Source organism: Pinus tabuliformis, chromosome 8 (genome assembly GCF_031772625.1).
Source record: "Pinus tabuliformis cultivar Carrire ecotype Pingquan chromosome 8, CPIR1, whole genome shotgun sequence".
Classification (NCBI taxonomy): domain Eukaryota; kingdom Viridiplantae; phylum Streptophyta; class Pinopsida; order Pinales; family Pinaceae; genus Pinus; species Pinus tabuliformis.
Genome location: NC_142294.1, coordinates 1,717,575,313 through 1,717,601,715, shown reverse-complemented (window position 1 = coordinate 1,717,601,715; position 26,403 = coordinate 1,717,575,313). Strand labels below are relative to the sequence as shown.

At 39.9% G+C, this 26,403-nt stretch overlaps 1 protein-coding gene and 1 pseudogene across 1 annotated transcript in view; both read right to left on the bottom strand.

Moving 5' to 3' along the window:
* Window positions 1–10,586, bottom strand: part of LOC149242917 (chloroplast envelope quinone oxidoreductase homolog) — a 167,309-nt gene extending 156,723 nt beyond the window's left edge. Inside the window, exons 1-2 of the mRNA XM_089374385.1 lie at window positions 10,271–10,586; window positions 7,250–7,391 (exon numbers count right to left, since the gene is read on the bottom strand). Coding sequence (XP_089230511.1) covers window positions 7,250–7,391; window positions 10,271–10,342 — 214 coding nt within the window. The 5' untranslated portion in view covers window positions 10,343–10,586. The remainder of the gene's footprint in view (window positions 1–7,249; window positions 7,392–10,270) is intronic.
* A 440-nt stretch (window positions 10,587–11,026) lies between these two features.
* On the bottom strand, window positions 11,027–11,500 carry LOC149242916 (probably inactive leucine-rich repeat receptor-like protein kinase IMK2 pseudogene; annotated as a pseudogene).
* Window positions 11,501–26,403: the final 14,903 nt, after the last annotated feature.

The following is a 26,403-nucleotide window of genomic DNA, read 5'->3' as shown; positions in this document are numbered from 1 at the left end:
TTTTTGGGCTTAAGTTCTGGATGAATTTTCCAGCACTTCAATTCATCATGACCAATTCTCAGGCACTGAGAACAAGTAGGTCTTTCCTTCTGAATGATCACTGATTTCTTTCTCTTCGAAATGTTCTTCCCCTTACTATCGCTGGAATATCTAGTTTCCAACTCTTTGGATCACTAAGATGACAACTTGAATGGTCTGCCACCTGATTCAATATATATGGCTTGAACACACACCTCATCAAATTCATCAGGATTAAACATCAATAAAGTATGCTGCAAATATGAATGTAAACTGCCGATGTATTTTAACAAAGTTTCACGTGTATCCAATGAAATACCAAGTGCCAATGCTTTCTTTCTGAACTCCTGAGTAAACTTCTAAACACTCTGCCCTTTACCTTGCCTCAAATGCTGCCAATCAATAACAGCTTGTTGCATGTATCCTAAAGGATAGAACTGTTTCCTAAGAGCTTTTAAAAACTTAGACCATGAAGAGATGACTTTTCCTTTACGCTTTACATCTAGCTGAGTTTTGCTTTCCCACCAGATTAAAGTTGTTCCCCTCATTCTAAGTGTAGCTAACTAAATTTTAGTTTTATCTCTAGAAATGTTCTGAATACGACAATACACTTCTAATTGCTTTATCCAGTTATCTAACTTTTCAGGATTCATTTCGCCATCATAAACATGTAACTCAAATTTAACATCAAGTTTCAAAAGAGATGTTTTCTTAGGTTTCTTTTCCGTTTCAGATTCTGCACTGGAAGAAGAAGAAGAAGAAGAAGAGGATGATGGAGATGATGGAGGTGAAGGAGGTTTATCAGCCTTGCCTTTACCTTTGTCCTTCTTCGATGCCTTTGAAGAAGAAGCATCTCTCGCCTTCTTGTCTTCGTACAATTCTCCCAACATCTGTTGCATGGTTAAGAACGCCTGTTGAAACTGCTCTTCACTCATCTTAGTCTTAGTGTTTTCACCTGCATCAGGTCCTGACATGGTCGATTTCTGAACGACTCATCGCTTTCCAATCTCTGGATCAATATGCTCAAGGATTCCTTCTCCTCGTTGCGAATTTGACCTAGTTAACATTCAATGGCACATTCTACAAATGAAACTTGCTCTGATACCAAATTATATGATCTGATATGACCATATACTAAAAACTGATGTAGAATTGATTAGCCATTAGCGATTTGAATGATAACTGAAAGCACGGAAATCGAAGAAAACTGCTTGAATTGATCACTTTACGACAGTTGATAAACCATAATTAAGATGCAAAATAGAAGTGAAAAAAGAGAAAACACAGTTATACCAGACAGCAAGATTAATTACGGAGTTCGTCCCTAATGGAGTACGTCTCTGGGTCCACTTTCAAGATGGGTGACCGTTTTTATTAGGAATGAGAAGGAAGAAGTCGATTACACAATGATTTGGACAAATTGAACTTGCACATAGGCAATTCTGACCTCTGTCATCAGATAGCTCTCTGAACCAGCTTTCCAACGCCGCTTACGGTTTCCAAATCCAACTCCAAAGGCTCCCGAACCACTACAAACAAAATCGCCTTTATCCCTCCAGAACCTGCATACAAAAGCTGAAAACCACTCTCTTGTTCTTCATGGACAAAATATGCCTTTTAAAAGCCTCTAGATATATAAAAACCTCCTCTGACTGCATTCGAGGTGAATTGGCTGACTTCTGGGGTTGAATTGGTTGATTTAAGCCACCTCAGGGCTTAGTCATGGTCATGAAATTAATTGAAAACCAATTTTTAAAAAAAAACCAAAAATACCATAGTATAACCCAAAACCGCTAACAGTTGGCTAACCACACGGAGGAGACTACCAGCGCATGTGAACAGTCGACCTTGCTTGCGGTTTGGATGCTGACAGTTCCGCTGACTCGCGGTTACAGTGACAGTGGCGGTGGCGATGGCAGTTTGCGCTGCGTTCACATGCTAACTCCGCCGTGGTCTATGAACTGGCAGTTAACCCAAAACGGTCAGCACATACATCCGACGGTTTGTATTACCGCGTTCACATGTCAGCGATGCGGTCCCGCTGTGGTCAACTCCCCGCACGGTTTAGGTTGGCGATTAGTGCTAACCTCCGCTGCTACCCCTTCTGATCATATGGTGGCGGTCCCTCGATACGGTCAAGGCTACGATTAGGGGACTGTTTTGTATTTTTTTGCAATTAAATAGGTCAAGAGTGTATGTTTTAGGTTTAGACTTAGATTTTAATGTTTTTCAATGTATTTTTAATACATAGATGTAATGTATTAGGGTTTAGGACTTTAGGGAAAAATGCATTAGGATTCTTAGGGTAAACAATGATGAAAAGATAGCTTAGGAGTTAGGGTTTAGGTCTAGGCTTAGGTAAAGAGTTTCTTTTAACTTTTCAAGACCCATGTCGGCTCTGCAAAGCGACATCGATGAAACTGAAGCCTTTACCAGACGGTCGACCCTTGTACATCCTTGTGGTCTCCGTGCGACATTCGTCAACATTCCACAATGATGACCATCACATTTTTGAAATTGACACTGGTGGTGATGACGACAAGATTATGTCGTCAACCAGGTACTTTAACTTGAATCCTTTTACACAATCAACCATATCGATCATAAATCCTGCAAATTCGAACGACAAAACACATGTCGTTGACCAAACCTTGGGGAACTGTCGATGAACTTAAGTCAACAACCAGGCGCTAAACCCATATCCACTGAACGCCATGAACATTACTACGAACATTACCTAAACAACCTGATCATAACCAACACTGTCGAAACTGAACGACACCCATAAACTAAGGCGACGATGATACGGAACACTAATGACGACACTTTGAACACTTGTGCAATTGGATCGACAGATCCTCCTGGATCAACGTCACATGAGGTAGGGCCGAAGTCCCTTATAGCCGAGCCATGGCAGAGAATGACAATGAAACACATGTTGCGGCGCCGAGGGATTAAGCCTTGAACTTATAAGAAAAGATCAAGCAATCTTATCCTTTTCGCAGATCAAGCCCTAGCCATGAAGACCTTCCATTGGCGTGGTCAATTTCCCCCTTACGCGATTGGTCACAAGAGTGTTAACGTGACCCAGAAGGATGTTTACAGGAAGAAAAGGGAGTAACCAGGATAACGACAGTCGAGACACGTTGGCGGCCACGCAACCCCGGTCATTATGCTATTGGTTGAGGATGGACCCACCTAACAGGTCATTCCATTAGGTTCACCCCAGAGTAATCGCATAAGGTGTAGGCAAAAGGGAGCGTAGTGAGTTGCACGGGATGATGTGGCAGTGACACCACATGTCCCAATCAAGAGCAAGGAATGTGCAGAGGTGCGGCCCACTAAAACACATGTTCAGAAGGTGGGAGCCCGGAAGTTTTATATGGAACGTTCATAAGGGCAAAAGCAAAGGGGAGCCAGGCAAAAGGAAACGGGATGACGCGACACAATGACGTGCCCCAACAGCATTGCTATTGGCTAGAAGGTTGGCCCACAGCCACATAGGCCCAGACCCAGGGCCCAGAAGCATGAAAAGGGGGCGTAAAGGAAAACGTCGGGATTGCACCGTTGTTGTAATGTTATTGTTGAGGATTGGCCCACTTGTTGAGTCAGCCAGATGAGACCACCATGGAAGGTTGAAGCGGGAGTCAATTGAAAGCATCGGGAGGTAAGTTAACGGGATGACGTAAGCCATGCCACGCGGTGATACGCACCTGTCCGATTGGTAGATAAGGGTCCTACCTGCCATGTTAGCCCGATGCCATGACCCCGGAAGAGATTAAGAGGGTAGGCAATTGCAAGCGTCGGGATGAAGGCGAGCGAGATGACGTGGGAGTGGTCATGGTAGCAGCAAGGCGTTGGTTGTGGCAGACCAATGGGGAAGAGGCCATATGGCCCCACCATCCACAAGCCCGGTAAGTGAAACCCGACGGGAAGTAAAGGGTGCTTCTGGTAGTGCGTCGAAAGGGACCGAACAGGATGACGTGGGTCGGCTACATGGCCATACACACAAGCCGACAGAGCTTTCATTGGCAAAGCGACGACCCACAGCCAAGTCAACCTGACACTGTGTTCTTGGCGGAATAAAGAGTCATCGCAAGAGACAAGGTGTCGGGATAACGTGAACCTGCGGCGACGACGATTGGCAAACAGGCTTGGGCCTATGAGGAGGAGGTAAGAGGGGCCCGTTGTCCATGTAAGCCTGATGCAGAGTAGTCAGCGGGAAACCAAGTGCGTAATTAGGCAACATCGGGAGAGAGCAAGCGAGATGAGGTGTCCAATGGGACCCACCCGAAAGGCGCGTAATTTGGCAACCGTCGGGAGAGAGCAAGCGGGATGAGGTGTCCAATGGGACCCACCCGAAAGGCATTTGGCTAATACAAAGAGCAGAGGCCCTTTGGTTTTCGGCGGGCATGGCAAATAAATATATATATTTGTGTGTGTATGTGTGTGTGTGTGTGATTATATATATATATATATGGAACTATTAACGATGAATTAACAAAAAAAATTGTCCCATTCCTCTAATGGTAACCTGAGGGGTCAAGTGACGTTACAATCTGCCTCTAGGAAAGTGTTTTGCTTCTTCTCACTAATCTCAGCTGATACAATTGATCTCAGCCTACCTTAATCACTGCTTGATCTCGGCCCTCTAGCACATAACCGATCCCCTGCTGAACTAGCCTGACTCACCTTGTGAATCCCCAACCTTTGCGCATTAGCAGCCCCTATTTCCTTGCACACTAAGCCCCTATTTCCTAGCGCACAAGAGGCTCCTAAATCCTTGAGCAAATCTTGCCCCTATTTCCCAGTGCACAAGTCCCTATTTTCTTGCGCACTTGAGGCTCCTATTCTCTTGCAATTGAGGCTCCTATTCTCTTGCACACTTGTGACTTCCTAATCCTTCGGACACAAGCACTCAATTATGCGCACACAACCAAAGAATATCTCACAAACTTGTGAACAAACTTGTGAATTCCTATGCCTTCGTCTCCCTCTTTATAGACCCAATTCGAGCATGCAAGGAGACCCAATTCTATTTTAGAAGTTGAATTATGATTAAGAGCTAACTAAGAATTTTTCTCATCCTTTCTCTAATCAACACTTGGAGTCTTCACTCGTTCTTCCTTCAATCAAGACTAAAGACTAACTCGCTCTAACTGAACTTGTAACTGCCACCTCGTTCTGTAGTCAAACTGATGAAGACTCCACTTAACTGAAGCTCCAACTCTACGCATGCCATCTTGATGATTATTCCAGTAAACTAGAAATAAACTCATCCTAACTGAAGTCTAACTCATGAGCTCACACTCATACTGAGAGAAAGACAAATCAAGGTCTTCACTGGCTAAGGCACAAGACAAAAGACCTTTACTCGCTACATTTTCAACACATTTACCTGAAGAAACAAAACATTCTTTGAGCAATCTTATCAATACTTATTGCATATTGCAACCGATAAAATCATATTGAAATACTAGCTTTACATAAGTTTCAAGAATCTATCTTTTCTTAACAGTTACATAACATTATCCCTAAAATATTCAGTAATTCATCCAGTCAAGCTCTAAGTAATTAGTGTAGACAAATTAAAGAAAAAATTGGGTCTCCTTCCAGATGTTGTTTGTTGGGTCCTTCGTTTTTGGACAGTTTTGATCATTTTTTTCGAAAAAGAGTCCCGAAAATCATCAACAGAAGCAAGAAAAGTAAATGATAGAACAAGCCAGAAAGTTGGACCATAAAAGAGAAAGCGGCGCGCAAAAAGAAAACGGTTATCTCAGGGCTTGCTAAAGCCACAGAAGAGGGATCTAGGTGTTAGTTTTAAAAGAATCAAGAAGAAATGGACCAAATCACCTAGATTTCGTCAAAGGGATTAAGTTGGACCAGATCAAGCGAGCGCAAATCAAGACAAAGAAGGAAATCTATAAAAGTTGCATGGATTGAGCCGAATACATATGATAGAGAGAGCTATGCTGACATGTTGTTGAAATGAGACCTGAAGTCCCTTTGAATGTATTGTGAATGTAATCCAATCTTGCTCTGTTTCATTTTGGAATGATCCTGAATAGATCTTACACAATCTTTGCAGATCTGCATTGTAATGGCTTGATTTTGGATATAATATAATGAGCGTGTTGTGCGGTTATACTTGTATGTTCTGTGATTGAATGTTGTTGTGTTATGTATCCGCTTTTAAAAATTTTATAATACATTCTTAGATGGTTTGCTATAGATATTTGTATATTGTGCGCAAGGTTATTGAAGCTTCCTATATAATTAAACAACATGATGGATAATGTAATCTGAATCCCAACATTGTCTAAAACCCCCTCTAATATTTAAGACGTCTCGGCACGCCTCAAGTGATACTTTTCTCCTTCATGGAGGAATGAAATTGTCGGCGTTGCGCTAGACTACGACAGCCTCTGTTGTTGGCAACCAATGGTTGAACCTTGAGTCTACAAGACAAAAAAAATTCCACCAACAAATGGTTTCATTGTTGGGACTCTGAGATCAAGTGGGGATCTAGATCATGGTGTCAAGGATTCTCAAGGATAGCATTCAGGAATGGTGGTATGAGAAACTCATCCTAACTGAAGTCTAACTCATGAGCTCACACTCATATTGAGAGAAAGACAAATCGAGGTATTCACTGGCTAAGGCAGAAGCCAGAAGGCTTTTACTCGCTACATTTTCAACATATTTACCTGAAGAAACAAAATATTCTTTGAGCAATCTTATCAATAGTTATTTCATATTGAAACTGATAAAAGCATATCAAAATACTAGCTTTACATAAGTTTCATGAATCTATCTTTTATTAACAGTTACAAAACATTATCGCTAAAATATCCAATGATTCATCTAGTCAAGCTCTAAGAAATTAATGTAGACAGATTAAAGAAAAAATTGGGACTCCTTCTCGATGTTGTCTAGTTAGGCTACTTAACCGCAATGGCTTCAAGGAATTAAGAGTTGGTAAACAAAATAATACACATTAAACAATACTCCAAACTAGATACAAATATTATGAGTGAAATGTTACATGGAAAACAAACAACAACTACTAATTTGAATACTTGTCAACTTCCAACAATTATTCACTTACCAAGGACAAAATGAAAGCTCAATGGAAAGAGAGGGCATATCACAGAACAGTCTTTTATATAATAAATTGTTACACGGAAACCACACAACAAAATCCTAACTTGAATAGAGGCAAATTACATACCAGGGATAAAAGGAAATTTTGGTGGAAGGAAAGGACGAAGCACTCCCTTTTGTATTTTCCAATCTACCGGATTCAGACCAGTTGCCTCCAACTTAATCAGCAATTCACCTTTCTTTGGAGCGGGGATTGGAACATCCACGGACTGAAATGTGAAAAATCAAAACAGGTGATAAATCATTGATATGACTATCAACATTTGCTTTATGAATGTAGAAAGCAAAATGCACTAGTTGGTGTAGAAATTGAAAATGTCAAAATTTCATAAACAAATACATGAATAAGGACTCTAGTAGCTAGCATATACTATAGACTAATGTAAAAGCATGCATGCAATCTATTTAGCCCCTCATTATATCCATTATCAAGTTAGCACAACAACCATAGAGAAATTCCAAATGGTCTCGCACACTGAAAGCTTTTTAGAAAATCTGCTCAACAATGGCCGTTTTATAGTAATCAAAGAACCTTGCAATCTCATGATATATTTATAAGTGAAATTTGTGTTATGTGATTAACATTAAACAATCATTTGAAATGAATATTGCCCATTGCACCACTCCTCCACTAGAAGATGCAATTCAATGTCATTTTAACAAGCATCTGTTTTACAAGCATTCATTCACACTCTTCAAGACTAAGGATTTTATTCTTTAGTAGTTGAGCATAAGTAATGGCATGCCTACTGCAAATGCTTGATAATAAAGGTGGAGAAAAGAATACACCCTTGATGCAACAGATGGGGAAGGCTGTTACTTGTTAAGTCAGTGCTGGAATCAATCCCTGTTTACTAGGATACTATAGCATGCATCCCAAAAGGCGTTCTTGAAAAAAATCAAAAGGGTTAGCTTCAGATTCTTATAATCAGACAACAGAATAAAGACGGTAAACCCCTTTGTCATATAAAAATAAGTAGTTAAGGCCAAAAGATAAGGGAGGCTGGGAGCTAAAATACATATTTCAGTTTGGTATAGCCGTGGCAGACAAGAGTGCGAGGAGATTGATTTCAAAGGATGGGTCATCGAACCAATTGTTAGTTCAGAAATAGAATGAACCTAACTCTATTGAAGATTAGATTAGATGCCCATCCAAATGCAGGTTTTTCCATCGGTACGGAATTGGCTTGCATGGAAGGTATGGAAAGGTGACAAAATAAAAATAGGAAAAAAATCTTGGGTGGATATTGGAAACGATTTTAAACTTTCAGAAGCAGAGATCAATGCTTTACATAGTGAAGATATAATTACTTTAGCACTTACAGCCTCACCTGAAAGCTCGACCAATCGGCATCAAGTCTAGAAGAAGGCAGAAGCAGCTAGGATTGTTGGGCCAAGAGAAGGCCAAATGGGAAGCATATATGGGGAAGCTAAAGTTGACCCTTTCTAGAATCAAGAACTAGGGAGATGAAGGGGTGTGGCCAAAGAACCCAGGTACAGGCAATTATGCCTCCAAAATTTGGCTACAAAACTATGTTTGTTCCTGACAGGCCAGAAGTTATTCAATGGTAGTGGACGGAGATATGGATAATCAGATCTCCTCTCAAGACTCAAATCTTTATGTGGTTGGCAAAAAGAAACTAGGCATTGATGTGGGAAATACTGGAGGAGAGGAACAGAATAGGACGAAGCAGATGTTACCCCCACTGTTTACTGGTAGCCTTAGTTCCTCGGGTGTCGGCTGATTCCTTACCCTGACTTGTCAGTTTGTTTCTACGGTGCTCCGTTCTTCCTTAAGAGTTTCTCGATTTCAGTTGTTTTCTGTTTGTTATGGCATTGCAAATGTGTTCTTCCCTGCACAGTACACACCCTATAAGCAGCTTGTGGGGAGTGTTTATCTGGTTCAGATTCCCAGCCTGATGCCGCTCCCTTGTGTAAGCGACTGAATTTTTGTTAAGGTAAGGATTTATTTCTGGAGTGGTCTGTTGCTTCACCAATCTCTGATTATACCTGTACATGGGTGATTTTGAAACCCTTTTCGTTATATTTTCCTAGTGCTTGTGGAAGAAGCATGTGAGGCCCGCCCTTTTTTAATAAAATCTACACGCATATCATTTTATTATACTCAAATGAAGCTTTTATGTCAAAAATCTGACTCTCTAATGGAGGGAACATTGCCATAGCTGCCCCCTCATCCTGCGCAGCAGAGTAACAAATTCCCCACACTTGCTATCCACATATCAAAGGCTGAAAAGCTTCCGGAACGTGAACCTGGGAACGATGGCTGCCAGCCGATGATACATGATGCTGAGCCTGCTGCTGATTGTTGGGAACCAGTCCCCAAATATCATGATGATCCCCCGCATGGAGATGCGCTCATACTAGCTGATACTTATGGGACAAGTGTGTATCTACGCATCTCTTGCGATGTGGCTAACTGGACAAGACTTTGTTCATTGTTTCAACTCATGCGAACTGCTGTTCAAGAGATAAAAAGGTACTTGTGTGTCTCGTGGGATGTGGCCAGCTGGATAGGACTTTTTTCTTGTTTTAGAAAAGGTCTCATGTATGGACTTTTATCGCTAACTGGCTATGTTTTGGTTTTACAACCCACCAGTCTTGATTCTATTCATGATTTTCCATTATTTTTCTCGTGCAAAATGTCATGAACATCTATTGTTTAAAAGAAGCATTTTACCCTCTCCATGCTTATTAAAGAAATCAAAAAGTGGTCCTGTAGACCAGATAGGTCTCTAAGGATGCTAAAAGGAAAACATAACCACAAACCATTCCCAATACATATTTTCATTGAATTGTCTAAGCAAATAACAGGGATCCTATTAAAGCAGCATCAGTGTTGATATTTTTTTGGGGAAATGGTCCAAAAACCCTCTGCGCCCACCAAAGAAAATGCCGTCAAATAGCCAGATATGGGAATGGCATAAACTAATCCAAATTTTTTAATTCATATGCTGAAGAACAGCCAGACATGGCCTGACAACGTTGGCGCAAATAATGCAAAAAAAAGGCAGCCAATTATAAATATTGATTGGGGATTTGAGGGTTTAAAGAATTCCATTGAGTTTACCTGGAGAGCGCCAGCGCCTCCCCCGTATCCACTGTACTGAACAGCCTTCATGAGTTTTCCAGCCATTTGCATTGCGAATTAAGCAGGGTTTCTGTCAAATTCGACAACCAATTTCGAATTGTTGTCACCAATGTTTTACTGTACAAAATAAAGCTGGCTTGCAGACATTGGATTGAGAAAACCACGGATAATACTGTGTGCTGCCGAAAATGGGATCTTATAATTTGTTCAGCCGTCGGATACCTCAGAAGCCTTCATTCCAGGTTGAGCACTCGGACACAGATTTCAAAGAGTTGTAATATTAACCGACCCTGAATTGAGCTTTTATAATATAATATATTATAATTTGAATTAACTGAGTTTTTATAATATAATAAATTAGCAATTGCTTTAAAAGTGCAAATTCAAAGTTAGGGGAAGGAATAAAGATTTGGAAAGATTATTTAGCAATAAACAGAGCCCACCTACAAAGTTTACATAATTTACATGTTTACAGAAAACAAAATTTAACATCAGAAAATTTAAAAAACAAAACAAAAATGTTACAAAACATAACAATAAAATCAAAGAATGAATTAAATGAACAAACGGTTGTGTATCTAAAAGTACCCAAAAGCAACGTAGAGTAATATATGGTATAGTTACTATATGATATCATATGTATGAGTCTTATTATATATTGTTATGGTGTTGTTGAAGTGGAGGAGTGATTAAATTTAGGTTTTGATTCTTCTGTTGATGCATAATTTTATTCATTTATGGCTTTGCATATGGTGTAGGGTCTATATATTGCATAGTCAATTGCAAAGCGTTAAGCAACTTATTTTCAAAATTGGAAGTTTTTTTCATCAATTCCAAGTCAAAAACTTCATTAGTCCACTCTTCTTTCACAATGGAAGCAACCCATTCAGGAAGGTCCATCTCATTGTCTGCAATCATGGGCTCTCCTGGTGCCTTGCCAATCAGAAGCTCCAGCAAGACAATCCCAAAGTTGTATACATATGTCTTGGTGGTGGCTTTCTTTAGTTTTGTGAGCTCAGGAGCCCCTGTTGTGGCAATCACATTGGAATTGGCAGCAGTTGTCATCAACCTAGACAAGCCAAAATCTGCAATCTTGGCATTCATGTTTGCATCAAGCAGGATGTTGCTGGAAGTGAGATTTCCATGAATGATGTTCTCATTGCTGTGTAGATAAGCAAGTCCTCGCCCTGCACCAATTGCAATTTCCATCCTGGTGTGCCAATTCAAAGGTGTCTTTAAGCCTCTTGCATGAAGAAATGTTACAAGGCTTCCACCAGGCATGAAGTCAAAGACCAAAAGTTTTTTATCTTTAGGACCCTAGTAATAAGCTCTCATAGCAAGCAAATTAGGATGTTTGATCGTCCCAAGAGCATAAGCTTTTGTCTCGAATTCTCTTTGATTCTTCATTATTCACTCCCTCGAGCTCTCCACTGCAACTTGATTCTCGTCCTCCAAAGTAACCTTATACACATTTCCATATGTGCTCTTGCCCATTACTTTTGCAGTTGTACAAAGTAGGTCATTTGTTGTGAAATTTAAGGCCTCAAATTTTGTGGAGTATCTAACAAGTTCGCAAATATTTTTGCTCGTTGAAGTTAAGAATTGTAGTCAAATTCCTTTTGTGCGTCACACATGAATGGTTGTTTTTTTCCTTTTCAAAAATTTATAACAAGAAATTTATTCAATATTTTATGCAGTAGAATGTGTCGAACCCCATCTGTTTTGTGGCATTTCATGAGTAACAGGGGTCGTTGATCTGACTCAACTGTTGTTGTACAACAAGCGGGTAACAATGTCAAACTATTTTCAACTCCCGCGACAACGGAAAGATAGTAACCCTGCTTTTCCCGGTGTGCCAAATGGATCTCTGAGCAGAAACGCCAATGCCTGTAGGTTGTCGTGTGAGCCCGAGATTCGACCCGTGAAGTACGACAATGGATGTGAGGTCCAGAACATGAAGGGAACTGAGATGGAAAAGTGGAGATTCAAACCTTGCAGAGGCTTGAACCTGCCTAAGGCAACATGGTCTGACAAACACTTGCAACGTGGCCAAAAACGATTTGACGGGGTTGGATGAAATTTCAGCTCTCTCATTCACTAGAGTGAACAATGTTTGGACAAAGAAAGCCCATAATGAAAACGCCTTTGGTGTAATTATAACTTGAATCAAGTGCTTTTTTATAATATAATCAATTATAATTTTAAAATAAATAGTAATAATAAAGATGGGTTTTATGAGGTATAAAAATTTAGATTTGTATGATCCATACTTTGAGTATTGAGAATTTTTTTAGCAATAATCACATCAAAAATATGTTGTTGACGCATTTTGAACCATCTAGTGTGGTTCATCGTTGAGACAAGATGTTTTGCCATGAGGGTTTGCCTTGTAAAAAAGAAGTTGATACTTTAATTTAAAGAGTTTTAATCTTTAATCTTCTCCAAGCCAAAATTAAATGAATTTTTATAATATAATAAATTGTAATTTCAAATAAATAATAATAATAAAGTTAGTGGTTTAATTTAAAATTATTCGTGATTGTCCCCCGCGGGAGTGAGAGAGGAGGTAATGTATAGACTTGACAGTTATGCATCATCACCCACATCACTGGGCTCTAGTGCATAGAACCTGGAACCTATCAATTCTTTTGAGTAATCTAATTTAATGCAACGCTTAAGAATTTTGTTATGATAGATTGATAGACTCTCTGGTAGAATTTCTAATGATGTATATGTTTCAATTTTGGACTTGTTGTGCGGAAAGGCACTCTACAACCGATATAGAGGAAATGTGTAGGCACATTGTACGGAAGTCTGTCAATATTTTTGATGTCAAGGAAAATATATATAGAAAAAAAATTGTTTGCTTCCTATGTTTTAATTAATATGCAAACTAAAACATATATAAATATAAAATGTACAATATAAAGTAACGTTAAATAATTTAGTATGAAAACGACTTATTTTTATCATCTTAATTTATAATAGAAAAATTAACAAACAAAAAATAATAAATTAGAATAAATATAAAGCTCACAACCATGGGCAAAAATTAATAGATTAAGTTTTTCACCTAACAATAATTTATATCAGTGTTCTTAATTTATAAAAGAAAATTTAACAAACAAAAATTAATTAATTGGATTAAATACAAAACTATGGCTCTATCAAAATCATGGGCAACAACTAATAGATTAAATCAATATAAAATACAAAACCATAGACTACAACCAAACCATGGCAATAACACCTTTTTCAAAAGTTGTTTTAATCCAATTAAACCCAACAACTAAAAAAGAATGGTTGTGATATTTATATATAATATACTAAATCCAACAACTAAAAAAGAATGATTGTGATATTTATATATAATATTTAATTTAATAGAAATTAAAAAATTCATAATTTAATAATAATTTTAGAATGAGTTAAGATTAATAAAAAAATAACTAATATTAATGTAGGGTAGTTAAATTTGACCATCAAAATTTAACATAGTAATACATTTATTATACAAATTATGTGTGTAGTTCATTAAAATTATATATCTATATATATATATATAGATATAGTTTAACCCTAAGGGATAACTCAAATCGAGTTCTCGTTGCTAAGTACCTTGCCAATTAGAAGTTCACAGGGTCAAATCTCCTTGACGCCCTTAGGGTTAGGCCCGACATATTAGACCGACGAATGGATCCAATCTGATGGATTTACCTGGATTATTGCTTGTGAACGTAGCGGTCACTCAATGACCGTGAACCATAGTTGGAAAAAAAAAATATAGGCATAATCTAACTTTTGGTCGAAATGCCCTTTTTTCAAGACATTCTTTTTTATTAATTTTAACCAAAATCTAGTAAAGGTTTTTAAAAACATGAGTTTAAGTTGTTTAATCTCAGGGTGTTGAATCCATTTATGCATTCAAAATGCATTTTAAACAACAAAAAATCACATTTTTTCTTAAAATTCTTTTGTCGGATTCCGAACAAATTTATTTCGTCTATAAATTAGACTACGCCTATATATATATTTGTCTATAAATTAGACTACGCCTATATATATATAAGAGGCCCATTAGACACTTTAACAATAATCATAGTGAATAATATATATGAAAATGTCCATTTTGAAATTCAAAATTTATAAATGGATAAATCGAGAATTAAACACTATAATTTATAAATGGATTAATAATTAAAAATTATGACATTATTTTGTGAAAGATTATGAATTAAGTTTGGGTAGTCTAATTAATAGATCAGATAGTAATATTCCAAACATTTTTTTAGTTAATTGTTTTTCAAAATCTAATACAAATTTTTAAAAAGCACAGGTTTAAATTGCTTAATTCACAAAGATCGAGTGCCTCAGGGTTTTCAGGTGCTGAAATTCAGAAGCGTATTTTAAACAACAAAAAATCACAATATTGATAGAAATTGTATTGCTAGATTTTGGCCAAAAAATCATCTTGTTTGTTAGTTAGACCATGACGAATTAGGTTTAAAGATAATAATTAATTTTATTAATTTACAAGTTTAAATTTGAACAACTAAAATTTAATAATTTAAAAGTAAATAATAAATAAATATTTATCTATTTATTATATATTTTTTCAAAAGTTTCAACATAGATTACTATTAATATTATAATTCATATTAATTTATAAAAACAATATTTAGGAAACAAAACACCAATACTTAAGTAGAAACTATAAATTATATTATTTTTAAAACCAACTTAGATCCATTTTAATTTCATATTTACCAAGTGTTGAGAGGGATCAAATCTCTTGAGGTACAAACATATTTTAAAGTGAAAAGAGATCTAATCCTTCTCAACACTTGGTAGATAGAGAGTTAAGATGGATCTAGGTTGGTTATTTTATAGAGAGATGGCCAAAATTATATGGTTTCCCATGGGGCAAGTTGAGGCCACCTGCCGCAAAGATGCATGGCTGAAAATGAAAGACTGGTGTAAATTTTTTTATTTTGGTTAATAGAAGGACCCACCCAACTTACAAAAAAAATAAAAAATCTGAGATGGCCAAAATTATATGGTTGACCATGGGGCAAGTTGAGGCCACCTGTCGCAAAGATGCATGGCTGAAAATGAAAGATTGGTGTAAATTTTTTTATTTTGGTTAATAGAAGGACCCACCCAACTTACAAAAAAATAAAAATAAAAATTTGACTGGTTAAGAATTTGTTTTCCTTGCATATAAAGAAATAAGGTAATCAATGAGATCTATAAGTATTTGGTAAGAATGAGAATCTTCCTTATTATGAAACCATCAACATACCTACCACAATTAAAAAAGGTTGTCTCTTAATTTTATTGAATAACTAAGCGTTTAAAATATTTTTTTATAAATAATTATATTAGTTCTAATTAAAGATGGTTGTTTATCAATATTTTGTATAGTATTAGATATGTTTTTGTGTCGAGATCTGCTCAACAACCAAGTATGTTGGAGATGTGTCGAAGTAATGTAAGTAAGTTAACATCTTTTAAATGTTGGTAAAAAAATAAAAAGTAAAAGTGTTCTCCAGCCCAATATGGTAGATGTTGTCATGTAATGCCCTGTAAACATTTTGACTCCATCAAAATAATATAAAAATAACTTCAAAGTAAAATAATAAAAACAAATATCCTATATTATTATTATTATTAATTTTTATTGGGTAGTTAAGGTAAACTTGACTTGGTCAAGTTACCGATACATTTTGAGCTCCAAGTTTATGATAACCCATTATATTGACATATGGTATTAATGTAGAATTCTTTTAAATAAGATATAGTCATCATTTTAAAACATTTAATCCCTGTAAATTTTAACATATAATACTTTTCTTCATTAAAAATAATTAATTAAATTTGTCAAATTATAATAAATAGATATATTCAATTTTTTTTATAATTATTTTATTGAACTTATAAAAATATATAAACGAATATTATTTTATTATTTTAACATATTTTAAAATAGAATAAAACAATTTTTTTATATTATATTTAAAAATGAATATATCTCCTTATTAATAAATCCAAAACTGAGATTTGATGGGATTCAACATCAGAGAATAGTGACGACGGAGCAGGAAATGGAGGTCCGGGCTAGGGTTGCAGGCAATCATGGCTAGCTGCATCATGGACGCAGCAGAAGGGTGCAGTTGTTTGTACCAACACTGCACATGTCCCCATCATCGCACGTGCAGACCTCTTACTTTTTACTATGGGTGGTTTTGGGGTTTTTACTCCGTTTTCTTTTACCTGATCGCCCGTTCCCGCTCTTCGACATCGTTGTTTGACCTCTGGCCTCTCTTGTCGGTTTTTGTCGATTTGTTGCTCCTCCCTCTGGCTATTACCAAGGCAACTGGCGTTGGTTTTTACCCGGATAACAATGGACCTAGATATGGTGGATTATTCGGAGGAGGAATTGTGGAGGACACCATCTGGACGTCCTCGAGACCTGCTAAGTTGGGGACCATTTCATTTGGCGAGGATTTGCACGAGACCATTTCTGGACTCCCTGCGCTCTCTGGACCACCGGACCACCAGCTCGTCTTGCCGGATGACCCTCCTGCCTGGCCATCGCTCTCAACTCCCCTGTCGTCCCCAGCGACCTTAGGGTTTGCTTCGGGTTGCCTTAACCCTAACCCTCCCTCCTCGGCCCCTGGACAGTTTTCTCACCCCGGTTTTTCCATAAACCCTCCCTCCCCCCGTGCCCCTCCGACATCCTCGACTCCTCTGACCCCGCTGTGCACTTCCCCTCCCCCCTCTGGCAGTTTCACTGGTATCCCCCCCCCCGCGGAAAGTCTCCCCACTGCTTCATCCCCTCCCCCGGTTAATACCCCTATCCAGGAGCGCTCCTCAGAAAGTGGTGGGAACCCTGCAGTTGAGGAAAGGATTGCAAAAAAAACGTGGTGCTTCAAAACAAAGGAGGTGGACTCATTCCTCGGATTGGGGGAAGACATTTCGCTAGGAGAGACCATGGATTTTGCTAATAGGGTACTGGTCGGCAGAATAAGGGCACACAACGACACAACGGCCCGTTTGAAATCTTGGGTTTCGGAGGTCTAGAGGAACCACCTGGCGGAGCTGCCCACTGTGCAAACGTTCGTAAAGGGCTGGTTTGCTCTCAGATTCTCCATGCCTAACCTCACGAATTGGGTACTCTTGTCGTATTGGAATTTTGAACATGCCTCAGTCCTGTTGAAGAGATGGACCCCCTATTCTATCTGAACATGGAGCAACTCGGAGTCAGGCCGATTTGGGTAAGACTACCTAGCCTCCCCTTGCATTTTTGGTCGGAGGACGTTTTCAGATGAATAGGGAATTCCATCGGTAGTTATATGGAATCAAACAAGTCATATTTGTCCACGGGAAAGATGGCTTTTGCGAGGATACTGGTTCATATGGACACTTGAGGAGGTCTGCAAGAATATTTAACGATACAATGGAGGTCTTTCACACGGAAGCAGCCTCTGGATTACGAGGGCATCCCATACAGATGTCGACACTGCCATAAAGTGGGGCACGTGTACAAAGACTGCCCTCTAGTCAACAAGCGAGTGCAACTGCCGGTGGAGAACATGCAAGAAAACTGCCCTCCACGGGAGGAACCTCCTTCTGCTATCAACAAGGAAGCTCTGTGCCCTCCAGAACTGACCGATGCTGACAAGGATCACGAGAAAGACCACAGGAAGAAGCGTGGGAAGGCTCCTCTCCGCCTCTAACCAGAGCACGGGTGGCCACAGGGGATGCTCACACCACGGGTATGTCTTCTCTCCCCCTCTCCTCTGTTATTTCTACCATTGTTACTTTTATTATGCCTTCTCTTTCCAGGCATTTTTGTTCAATTGTTCCCCTGGATCCTCCATTGTGCGCTCCCCCTCTGCCCCCCCTGGACCTTCCTATCTAACTCCCATGGTCTAGCAATGCACAATTGCCCCTCCCTCCCTGTATTCTCCTTCCCTCAGCCTTCTCTCTCGGAGTCATCCCTTTCCCCTTTCCTGGACTCTGAGTATACCGAACCCCGTTACCACCTCCGCTCCCGCATGTGCTCTTAAGGGTTTGACTATATGGGCTTTGAGGTCATTGCCTCCACCCCCCTCCCAAGTCTAGAGGGCGACCCTCCCACCTCTCCAAAGCCATGCATCAGGCTGGGGAGGAGGTTGCCTCTGGCAAGCAGAAAACTTTAAACTGGGCTCTTAGAGCAGAGCATGCCCCCCCCCATGAAGCTCCTCTCATTTAATTGTCATGGGATGGCTAGCCCGGATAAGAAACTAGCCCTCAAGCGCTTATTTGCCTCTAAGCAGGTCGACATCATTTTCCTTCAAGAAACCCTTGGCTCTGCTTCTGTTGTATCCTCCCTTCTTGCTTCTTGGCTCCCAGGATGGTCTTTTCACTCTCTCGATGCCTCGGGTAGATCAGGGGGTTTAACCCTGGGCATTTGTAACAGATCTATTAAAACTTTGAGTGTATGGGGAGGCCGAGGCTTTCTGGGTGCAGATATATACTCCCCAACCCTAGAATCAGAATTCTGGATCCTCAATGTGTATGGACCCTGTCAAGACAGGATGGCTTTTTGGAGACCTCTCCTCAACTCGTCTCTACTACTCCAAGACAATGTTATCATGGGGGAGATCTCAATTTCTCTCTAGGATACTCATAATCCTGGGGAAATAGTGCCCAGGTGGATGCTATGATGGGTCTTTTTGAGAACCTCTTGGAGTCCCACAGTCTCATCGATGTCCCTTCAGCAAAAAAGCATCCTACCTGGAGGAATAGCAGAGTGGGGGAAGCAAGTTTGGGTAGAAGACTTGACTGCTTTCTTACGAAAGAAGGCCTAATCAATGGAGGACCTTGTATTAGACAATGGGTAAGCACGGGTGGGCTGTCGAACCACCGCCCTATATACCTGGAGATTCAGGATGTCATTAACAAGACAAAGGCCCTTTATAAGTTCAATTCTACTTGGCTACATGATCTGGAATATATCAAGCTTGTGACGGATTTCTGGAAGGCACACCCTTTTGGTGCATCGGGGGACATAACTCAGAATTTCCTGCTCAATATGAAGGAACTAAAGAGCCTATCTAAGTCTTGGGCTCTAAAGAAAAAGGAGGCGGACAACTTAACCCTCCAAGAGGCGGAGAGGGCCATACTTTCGTTTGAGGAGGACACAGGAGGTGTCATGAGGACCCAAGAACAAAAAGAAACCTATACTGTTGCGCTTCAAAAGAGAACCCAAGTTCTCTCAAACAGAGAAGCGAATTAGAGGTAGGGCTATCTAGCTAAAGGAGGGGGATGATAATACTAAATTCTTCCATAAACAAGGAAATGGTAGAAAGGCCATAAATACTATCTGGGAACTTAAGGATACAGAGGGGAGGTCAGTTAAATCCTTCAAAGAGTTGGCTACCTTAGCTTGCTCACATTTTCATAATATTTATAAAGCACTTCCTCATGCCCCCCTGGTCGAAGTGATGAAAACCGTGAAACTTTTCCCGAGGTTTGTTGAGCAGGAGATGGAACAGGGGCTAGAGGGAGAAGTATCTATGAGAGAGCTGGAAGATACTTTAAAAATGTTAAAGAAAGAAAAGAGCCTGGGACAGGATGGATGGACCGTAGAATTCTATGTGACCTTTTTTGAGGTACTGGGGGCAGACCTCCTGCAAATTATCGAGGAAAGCAGAAAGAGAGGGAGGATCCCGGGTAGCCTGAAAGCCACCTTTATCGCCCTCATACCAAAATCTGACAAACCCTCCTCTTTTGATGGCTTCAGACCCATATCCCTCTGCAACTGCATTTACAAAATTATAGCCAAAATCATTGCAAATCGCTTAAAGCCTGTCCTCTCGCTCCACATCTCCCAAGAGCAATTTGCCTTCTTACACAATAGACAAATCCATGAGGCCATTGGGACGGCTCAAGAACTCCTCCATTTAGTCCAGTACCGGAAAACGAAGGGCATGATCCTGAATATTGAGCTCTCTAAAGCTTTTGACAGAGTCAATTGGCTATACCTCTGCCTGCTTCTGTCCCAGATTGGCTTTCCCTATCCTTTTATCAAATGGATCATGAGCTGCATAACCGATGTTCCCTTCTGTGTGTTAATAATTGGCTCAGCTTCCCCTCTTTTTCATGCAGAAAGGGGACTCAAACAAGGATGTCCCCTGTCTCCGCTTTTGTTCCTCCTGGTCATGGAGGGCCTTAGTAGATTTATTCATGAAGAGCATAGGAATGGGCGCTTAAAGGGTATCAAAGTTACTGATTCCCTTTCCTTGACTCATCTGTTTTTTGTGGACGACGTCCTCATCTTTCTCGATGGCAGTCTGAGTGACCTCACAGCTCTCCACCAAGTCATGGGGGTCTTTCAAAAGGCCACTGGAATGGTTTTAAATGAATCTAAATCTACCTTGTCTGCGCTCGGTTGTGCAAAAAACGAGTTGTTGTTCACACTTAGGAGATTCCCCTTTGTCACGTATCCGTTTAAAGAAGGCCTGAGATACTTGCGATACCGTATGAAGCCATTTGGCTACAAAATTGTAGACTATATCTGGCTTATCACAAAGGTGGAAAAGCGCCTGAACATATGGTACCATAAATACTTATCCAGAGCCAGTAGACTAATCCTGATTAAAGCAGTTTTAGAAGTAACACCTGTCTACTGGATGACCCTAGCATGGATCCCCAGAGGCATCCTGGACAGGCTTCAGAAAATATGTTACAGATTTTTGTGGAAGGGGAACCAAACAAGTATAATCTTTGGTTGGACAAGATGGGAGACTCTGGCGCTGCCTAAATGATGGGGGGGTGTTATAGACATATTTGGGCACTGCAACCCCAATCTCATATGTCCATAAACCAAGGGCTTCTAAGCCCTTAAAAGTGTTGTTTCATACCCTAAAGGAACAAGGTCAGCTGATTACATCATCTCCCAGAAGTTCTCCCTGAAAAACTACTCAGAACTGGTCAAAACTGGACCATACAGACTGCTCAGTGCTAAGGGTGCGATGCATCTCACCTGTTACATGCAAAAAGTGTGATGCATACTAAAAAGCCCTTCTGTAGGGTGCGATGAGTGAGAGCAGACAAATGGTAGAGGCAGTTGGCTAGGTGGAAACCCAGAGAATCTTCTAGAAACTGCGCATTTGACACGTGCCTCTCTGAATTCGCCCAGGGATGAGTAAGAGATCCTGAAATATCCAAGTGGAACCAAGAACTATCAGAGAAATGGCACTAATCAAAATCCCAGAAGCTGACTCACCCTATATATGGATCCCTCATCCTAGAGATCCAGGAGGCTGGAATTTTGTATTTTGTAAGGAAGTGTTGTTGGTTTCTCTGTGAAACATCATAGTGTTGGGTGATCTAGCTTTTCATGAGGTGAAGAGGGCTTTCATGCTGGGAGGATGGCGCTGGGTTAGACTAATGGGTTGTAATCCTCGCTTCTACTACTTTATCAATAAATCTATTTGAGTTTTCCTCCATATTCTTGTATATTTCTGAATCTTGTATTGATATATGCATTTGTATGGTTAATATATATCTGATCCTATATTGTTTATGGTTATAGATCTCTATGCTTTGATGGTATTATGCTTCTTTGACTCTACAAGTGTTTCTTTGAAGCGGGACAAGTGAGGAAAGAGTGGCAAAACTCTATCAAAGGGGAGAGGAAACAAGCAACCAAGCGAAAGACTGAGGTTGGTACTCTCTGCTTCCCTCTCATCTATCTCTCATAAAGGAAAACACAAGTGACTTTAATTTGTTTGTTTCTAAGATAGCTACCCGTCTTAGTGAGACTAGCAGCTCTGAATGGACACTAGTTTTCCTGATAACAAAATGGCAACTCCGTTGGGGAGCGAATAGTTTGATTGTTAGTCACTATTGTTTGCTTTATAAACTACAGATGGAGCCTGAAGTTAAGCCAGCTAGCCTTCGAACTGCTTTTGCTATGCAACTGCAAAGTAGATCAACGTTGCTTTAGTCAATCTCCGGGTTAGTTTATGAACTGAACATCTGACTTGCAAACATCTTAAGTGCCCTGGTGGTAGCTCAAGTAACCTCATTAGATCAGCCCCTGTACTTTGTGTTTACTGCCTATCATTAGCTCAGCCTAAATCCTTGAACTAAGTTGCAAACTGTGAGCAAAAACCAAGCTCAGTCTCGTCCCTGGACCATCGCACTGTCTCTCATTGGCAGTCTGGATGCATCGCACCTCCCATGTGCTGCAGGTGAGATGCATCCATGTTTCCCTGTGTTACAGGTGCGATGATTAGGTAAGACTGTTTCTGCCTCCAGATTTTGGTTTTTTCTTCATTGTCTTCAGCTTTATTCAGTAGTTTTGCTGTCTATGATCAGTATATCACTGTTGAAACTCTCTTCCTTTGCATTATTCAACCTCCATTGATAAAGAATTGTGAATGTTTTTATGTATTTTTCGTCATTTACAGTTCTCCTTTGCAAAAAGTAGCTTAATCGAACTGTCGTCTTTTGATTTGAAAGTGTCACAAGTGTTGTTTTCAGTCAAAGAAAAGAGTGTCGTAAAGTCTTCCTCTTTCAGATAGTTTATTACACTTTTGCTATTGTATTTGATTTTAATCATCAATTCTCTGAAGTGTCGAAAGCAGTTTTCAAGTCGAAATTGAAAGTGTCGTCTTAGTATTCCTTTCGTTTTTGAACAAGAAATTGCTAAAGTGTCGCTTTGAGAAAAGATAGTTTAGATCTGTACTTAGTTTTCTTTTTGTCATTCTTACATTAAGGAAACTAAAAAGCAAATACATGGATGTGCATTTGCATTTAGACTGCATGCGGAAATTGATTTAGGACAATGCATCTTAGTGTGTGCTCTCTGCTCTATGTTGAAAGGATTTTACTTCTCTTTCCTTAGTAGCTAGGATTTTCATTGCAAAAAGAAAGTAAACGACTGTTTATCATATTAGATTGCATATTTAGGAATTGTATATCTACATCACGCGGTGAACCTTAAAGGCAAACTTCTTAAGAAAGATCAACTGTAAAATAAACTTCAATGAACATAAAAATGCTTTGGAACCTAACGCACAACATCTAGAAGTCTAGGCTAGAGATGTATTCCGGCGTCGTAAAGCCTGGTAACTATCGTTTTCATCGTAGGTTGGGTGATTCCTCCTCTTTGATATGACAAGTGCCAGTACGGACTTGTGCTCCCATGTACCGTCGAGTATATATTGGGAGACCACAATAGGCTATATCCTTTATCCTTAGGAAGTCATGTCTGCCGCCCTATCGATCGCAATGCACTGAACACAACATTTGGGAAGATTGACTGCCGTACCTTAAAAAGTATTCTGCAGTTTTGCGATTGGTTTGGTAATCCCTCTATCTAGATTTCCAGAGTAGTCACTTTCATTCCTTTTCAGACTCCTTAAAAGAAAAGGTCCATCTGAGCACTTGTCACTTCAGGCTCATTAAAAATCGAAGGCGACTAGAGTCATCTTTAGCTTTTTCTCGACTCTTAAAAATTGAAAAAGCAAGTTGTGTCAAAGCGTCATAAAATTTATTTTAATCGGAATAACATCACTATTCCCTCGTTGGTCTTAGGTTGAGAAAATGGAGTCCACCAATCAAGGATTTCCCCTTGGGGGGAATCCTAGTCCCTTCTCCTCTTGGGGGGATGTTGGTGCACCTCATATGGCTACATTGTCCCTTCCAGGACTTACAATTGGCCTGCCAGTATGGATTTTCTTGACCTCTGTCGTTCAAAACACCATGATTCCTGAGCAATCAAATCAGCAACCAGATGATACTAGAGTTACCCCCAACCTTCTACTTCATTTGTTTCTCCCTCTCCTTCTTCCTCTTCGCTTGGTTGAGCTAGTAAAACTAAAAACCAAGTAACTGAGAAGAAGAAGAAAGGGATGGAGAAGAAGAAGAAGAAGCCAATGGCAAAAGGGGGAAACCATGCATCATCTAGCAAAAATCCAGACACTACACCATCCAAACCTAAATCTCCAAGTGTCATTTGCAAAAGAGACCACTATCATCGAGATTGTCCTTTCATCCCACAGATCTTAAGGGACTAGTCTCCCTGCTTTCACAATCCGGTGTCCCAACCTCTGATGATCATGTTGAGAGTACACCGTCAAGTAGTGAAAACGAAGTCAATGGACAAAAAGGAAGATCTAAATTTCCTTGTAGACTGTGTGAAGGCGATCATGCCCTCCATCGTTGTCCCTTCCTAGATGAAGCTAAAAGAGTCTTGGATAACCGTCCTGCTTCACCACTACGGCTTCCTCCTGGATACAAGAAACTCTTGCCAAGTCCATCACTAGTTAAAAATCTGACTGACACACCGTTGTTGCCGGTCGAAGCATCTATCATTGAAGATAAGCCTTCTGAGTCCACACAGGACCTAAGTCAATAGGTCGAGATGGCAGTCGACCCAGTCTTGTCTTCAGAGGGTCCACCTTCAAATGATACAGTCACCAAAGAGAATGAGAACGACACCGTTCAAATTCTTTTTGTCAACACAAAATCCGATGAACCTGGGGGCAATCTAAAGGTTCCTTTACTATAGGAAGGAAGTTCGTCAGAGATTCATCCGACCATCTATTCGGTCCCTCCTCCAAGCAATCTAGTCATTTCCTTTGATTGGAATCTACTAGGGAGACCCCGCCTGCCATCTAATGTATCATTCTAAATCATAGTACAAGCTTATAGAATGATCATAGTTGGTACTATCATAGATGAAGGGGCTTTCGTGAGTATCCTTTCCTCCACTGCTTAGGAAGCACTTGGTTCGCCATCGCTTCTACCTGAGAGTAAAAATCTGTCAGGCTTCAACAAAGGAACCAGTCAACTGTTAGGGATCCTTCCAAATTTGCCTATAACTTTGAGAAGGAAAACCGTTTATCTGAACGTGATGGTAGTCCAAGGACCTTTAGATTACAATCTACTCCTTGGACGTGACTACATTTATAGCATGGGAGCCATTGTTTCCTCACTCTTTCGAGCGATGTGTTTTCCGCATGAAGGTGGAGTGGTCCACCTAGTTGACCAGCTTTCATTCCCTAGTTCAAACACAGCTACTAGTCATATGCCATCCCTAACTGGTCTTTTAACGCAAGGAATGTCTCATCAATCTCCAATCCGTCCACCTGATGAGCGCGAGTGATTCGGTGATTATGACTTAAACCCAGGAGGCATGTGCCCTGGTCTGCTTCGGTAGGAAACCCTAGATATAAGGTAGGTTAACGTGTAGGAATATTACTAGTTTGACAATCCTGTCCATTTAGGAAAATGGATTAGACTGGAAAAGGATTCCCCCATCAAAGGTTATGTGATTGGCACTGACAATAGTCACCTTTGTCCATTTCGATGGACATCGCCAAGGAAAGTGTTCTGTCTGCTATGCAGATGGAACAATCTTGCTAATGCAAGAACTTCCATATGGAAACCTGGAAGCTCTATTTCGTTATACCTGGGGGCATGTAAACCATTTTGCATGCAAGTGAAAAGCGACCATTTATTTTCTTAGTTTGTAGGTTCTTAACCCTTTAAACTCGTAGGTTGGTCGTTCCTAGCTTGCATAACAAAAGGCTTCAGAGCAAAGATGCGAATGGGGCAAGCTCCCTAAAAAATGAACCTACTGATAAGACATCCTTATTATATGACTGGCACGAGCAATGTTTCTGCAAAGTTCAAGCTCGTTAAAAAATAAACCTAGTTATGAGCATATGTTTCCCCAGAGTTTAAGCTCATTAAAAAATGAACCCGCTTCCGGTAAATAACCTTTGTGATCGCATTACTATCAGCTTTTGAGCCTTGGTCGTGTTCTTACCATCACCTCCACTTTTTAGCCGATCATCCGCCTCCACTTGATTGTTTACCCTTTTGAGGAACAACTGCGAAGAGTGATTCTGTTAGCCACTTTCTTTACACTGTCATGATTGAAAAGTTCCAAACCTTACCTGGAACCAGTTGCTACCCGAAAATATCACTAGTTCCTCAAAGATGAGTCTCCTTTAAGCTCTTTTCATCTGACTCATAAAATATGAAAAGATTGTCAAGCAATTGGCCTCTCCAGCTCGTTAAAGTCATTGGAAGTGCCATCCCTCCTC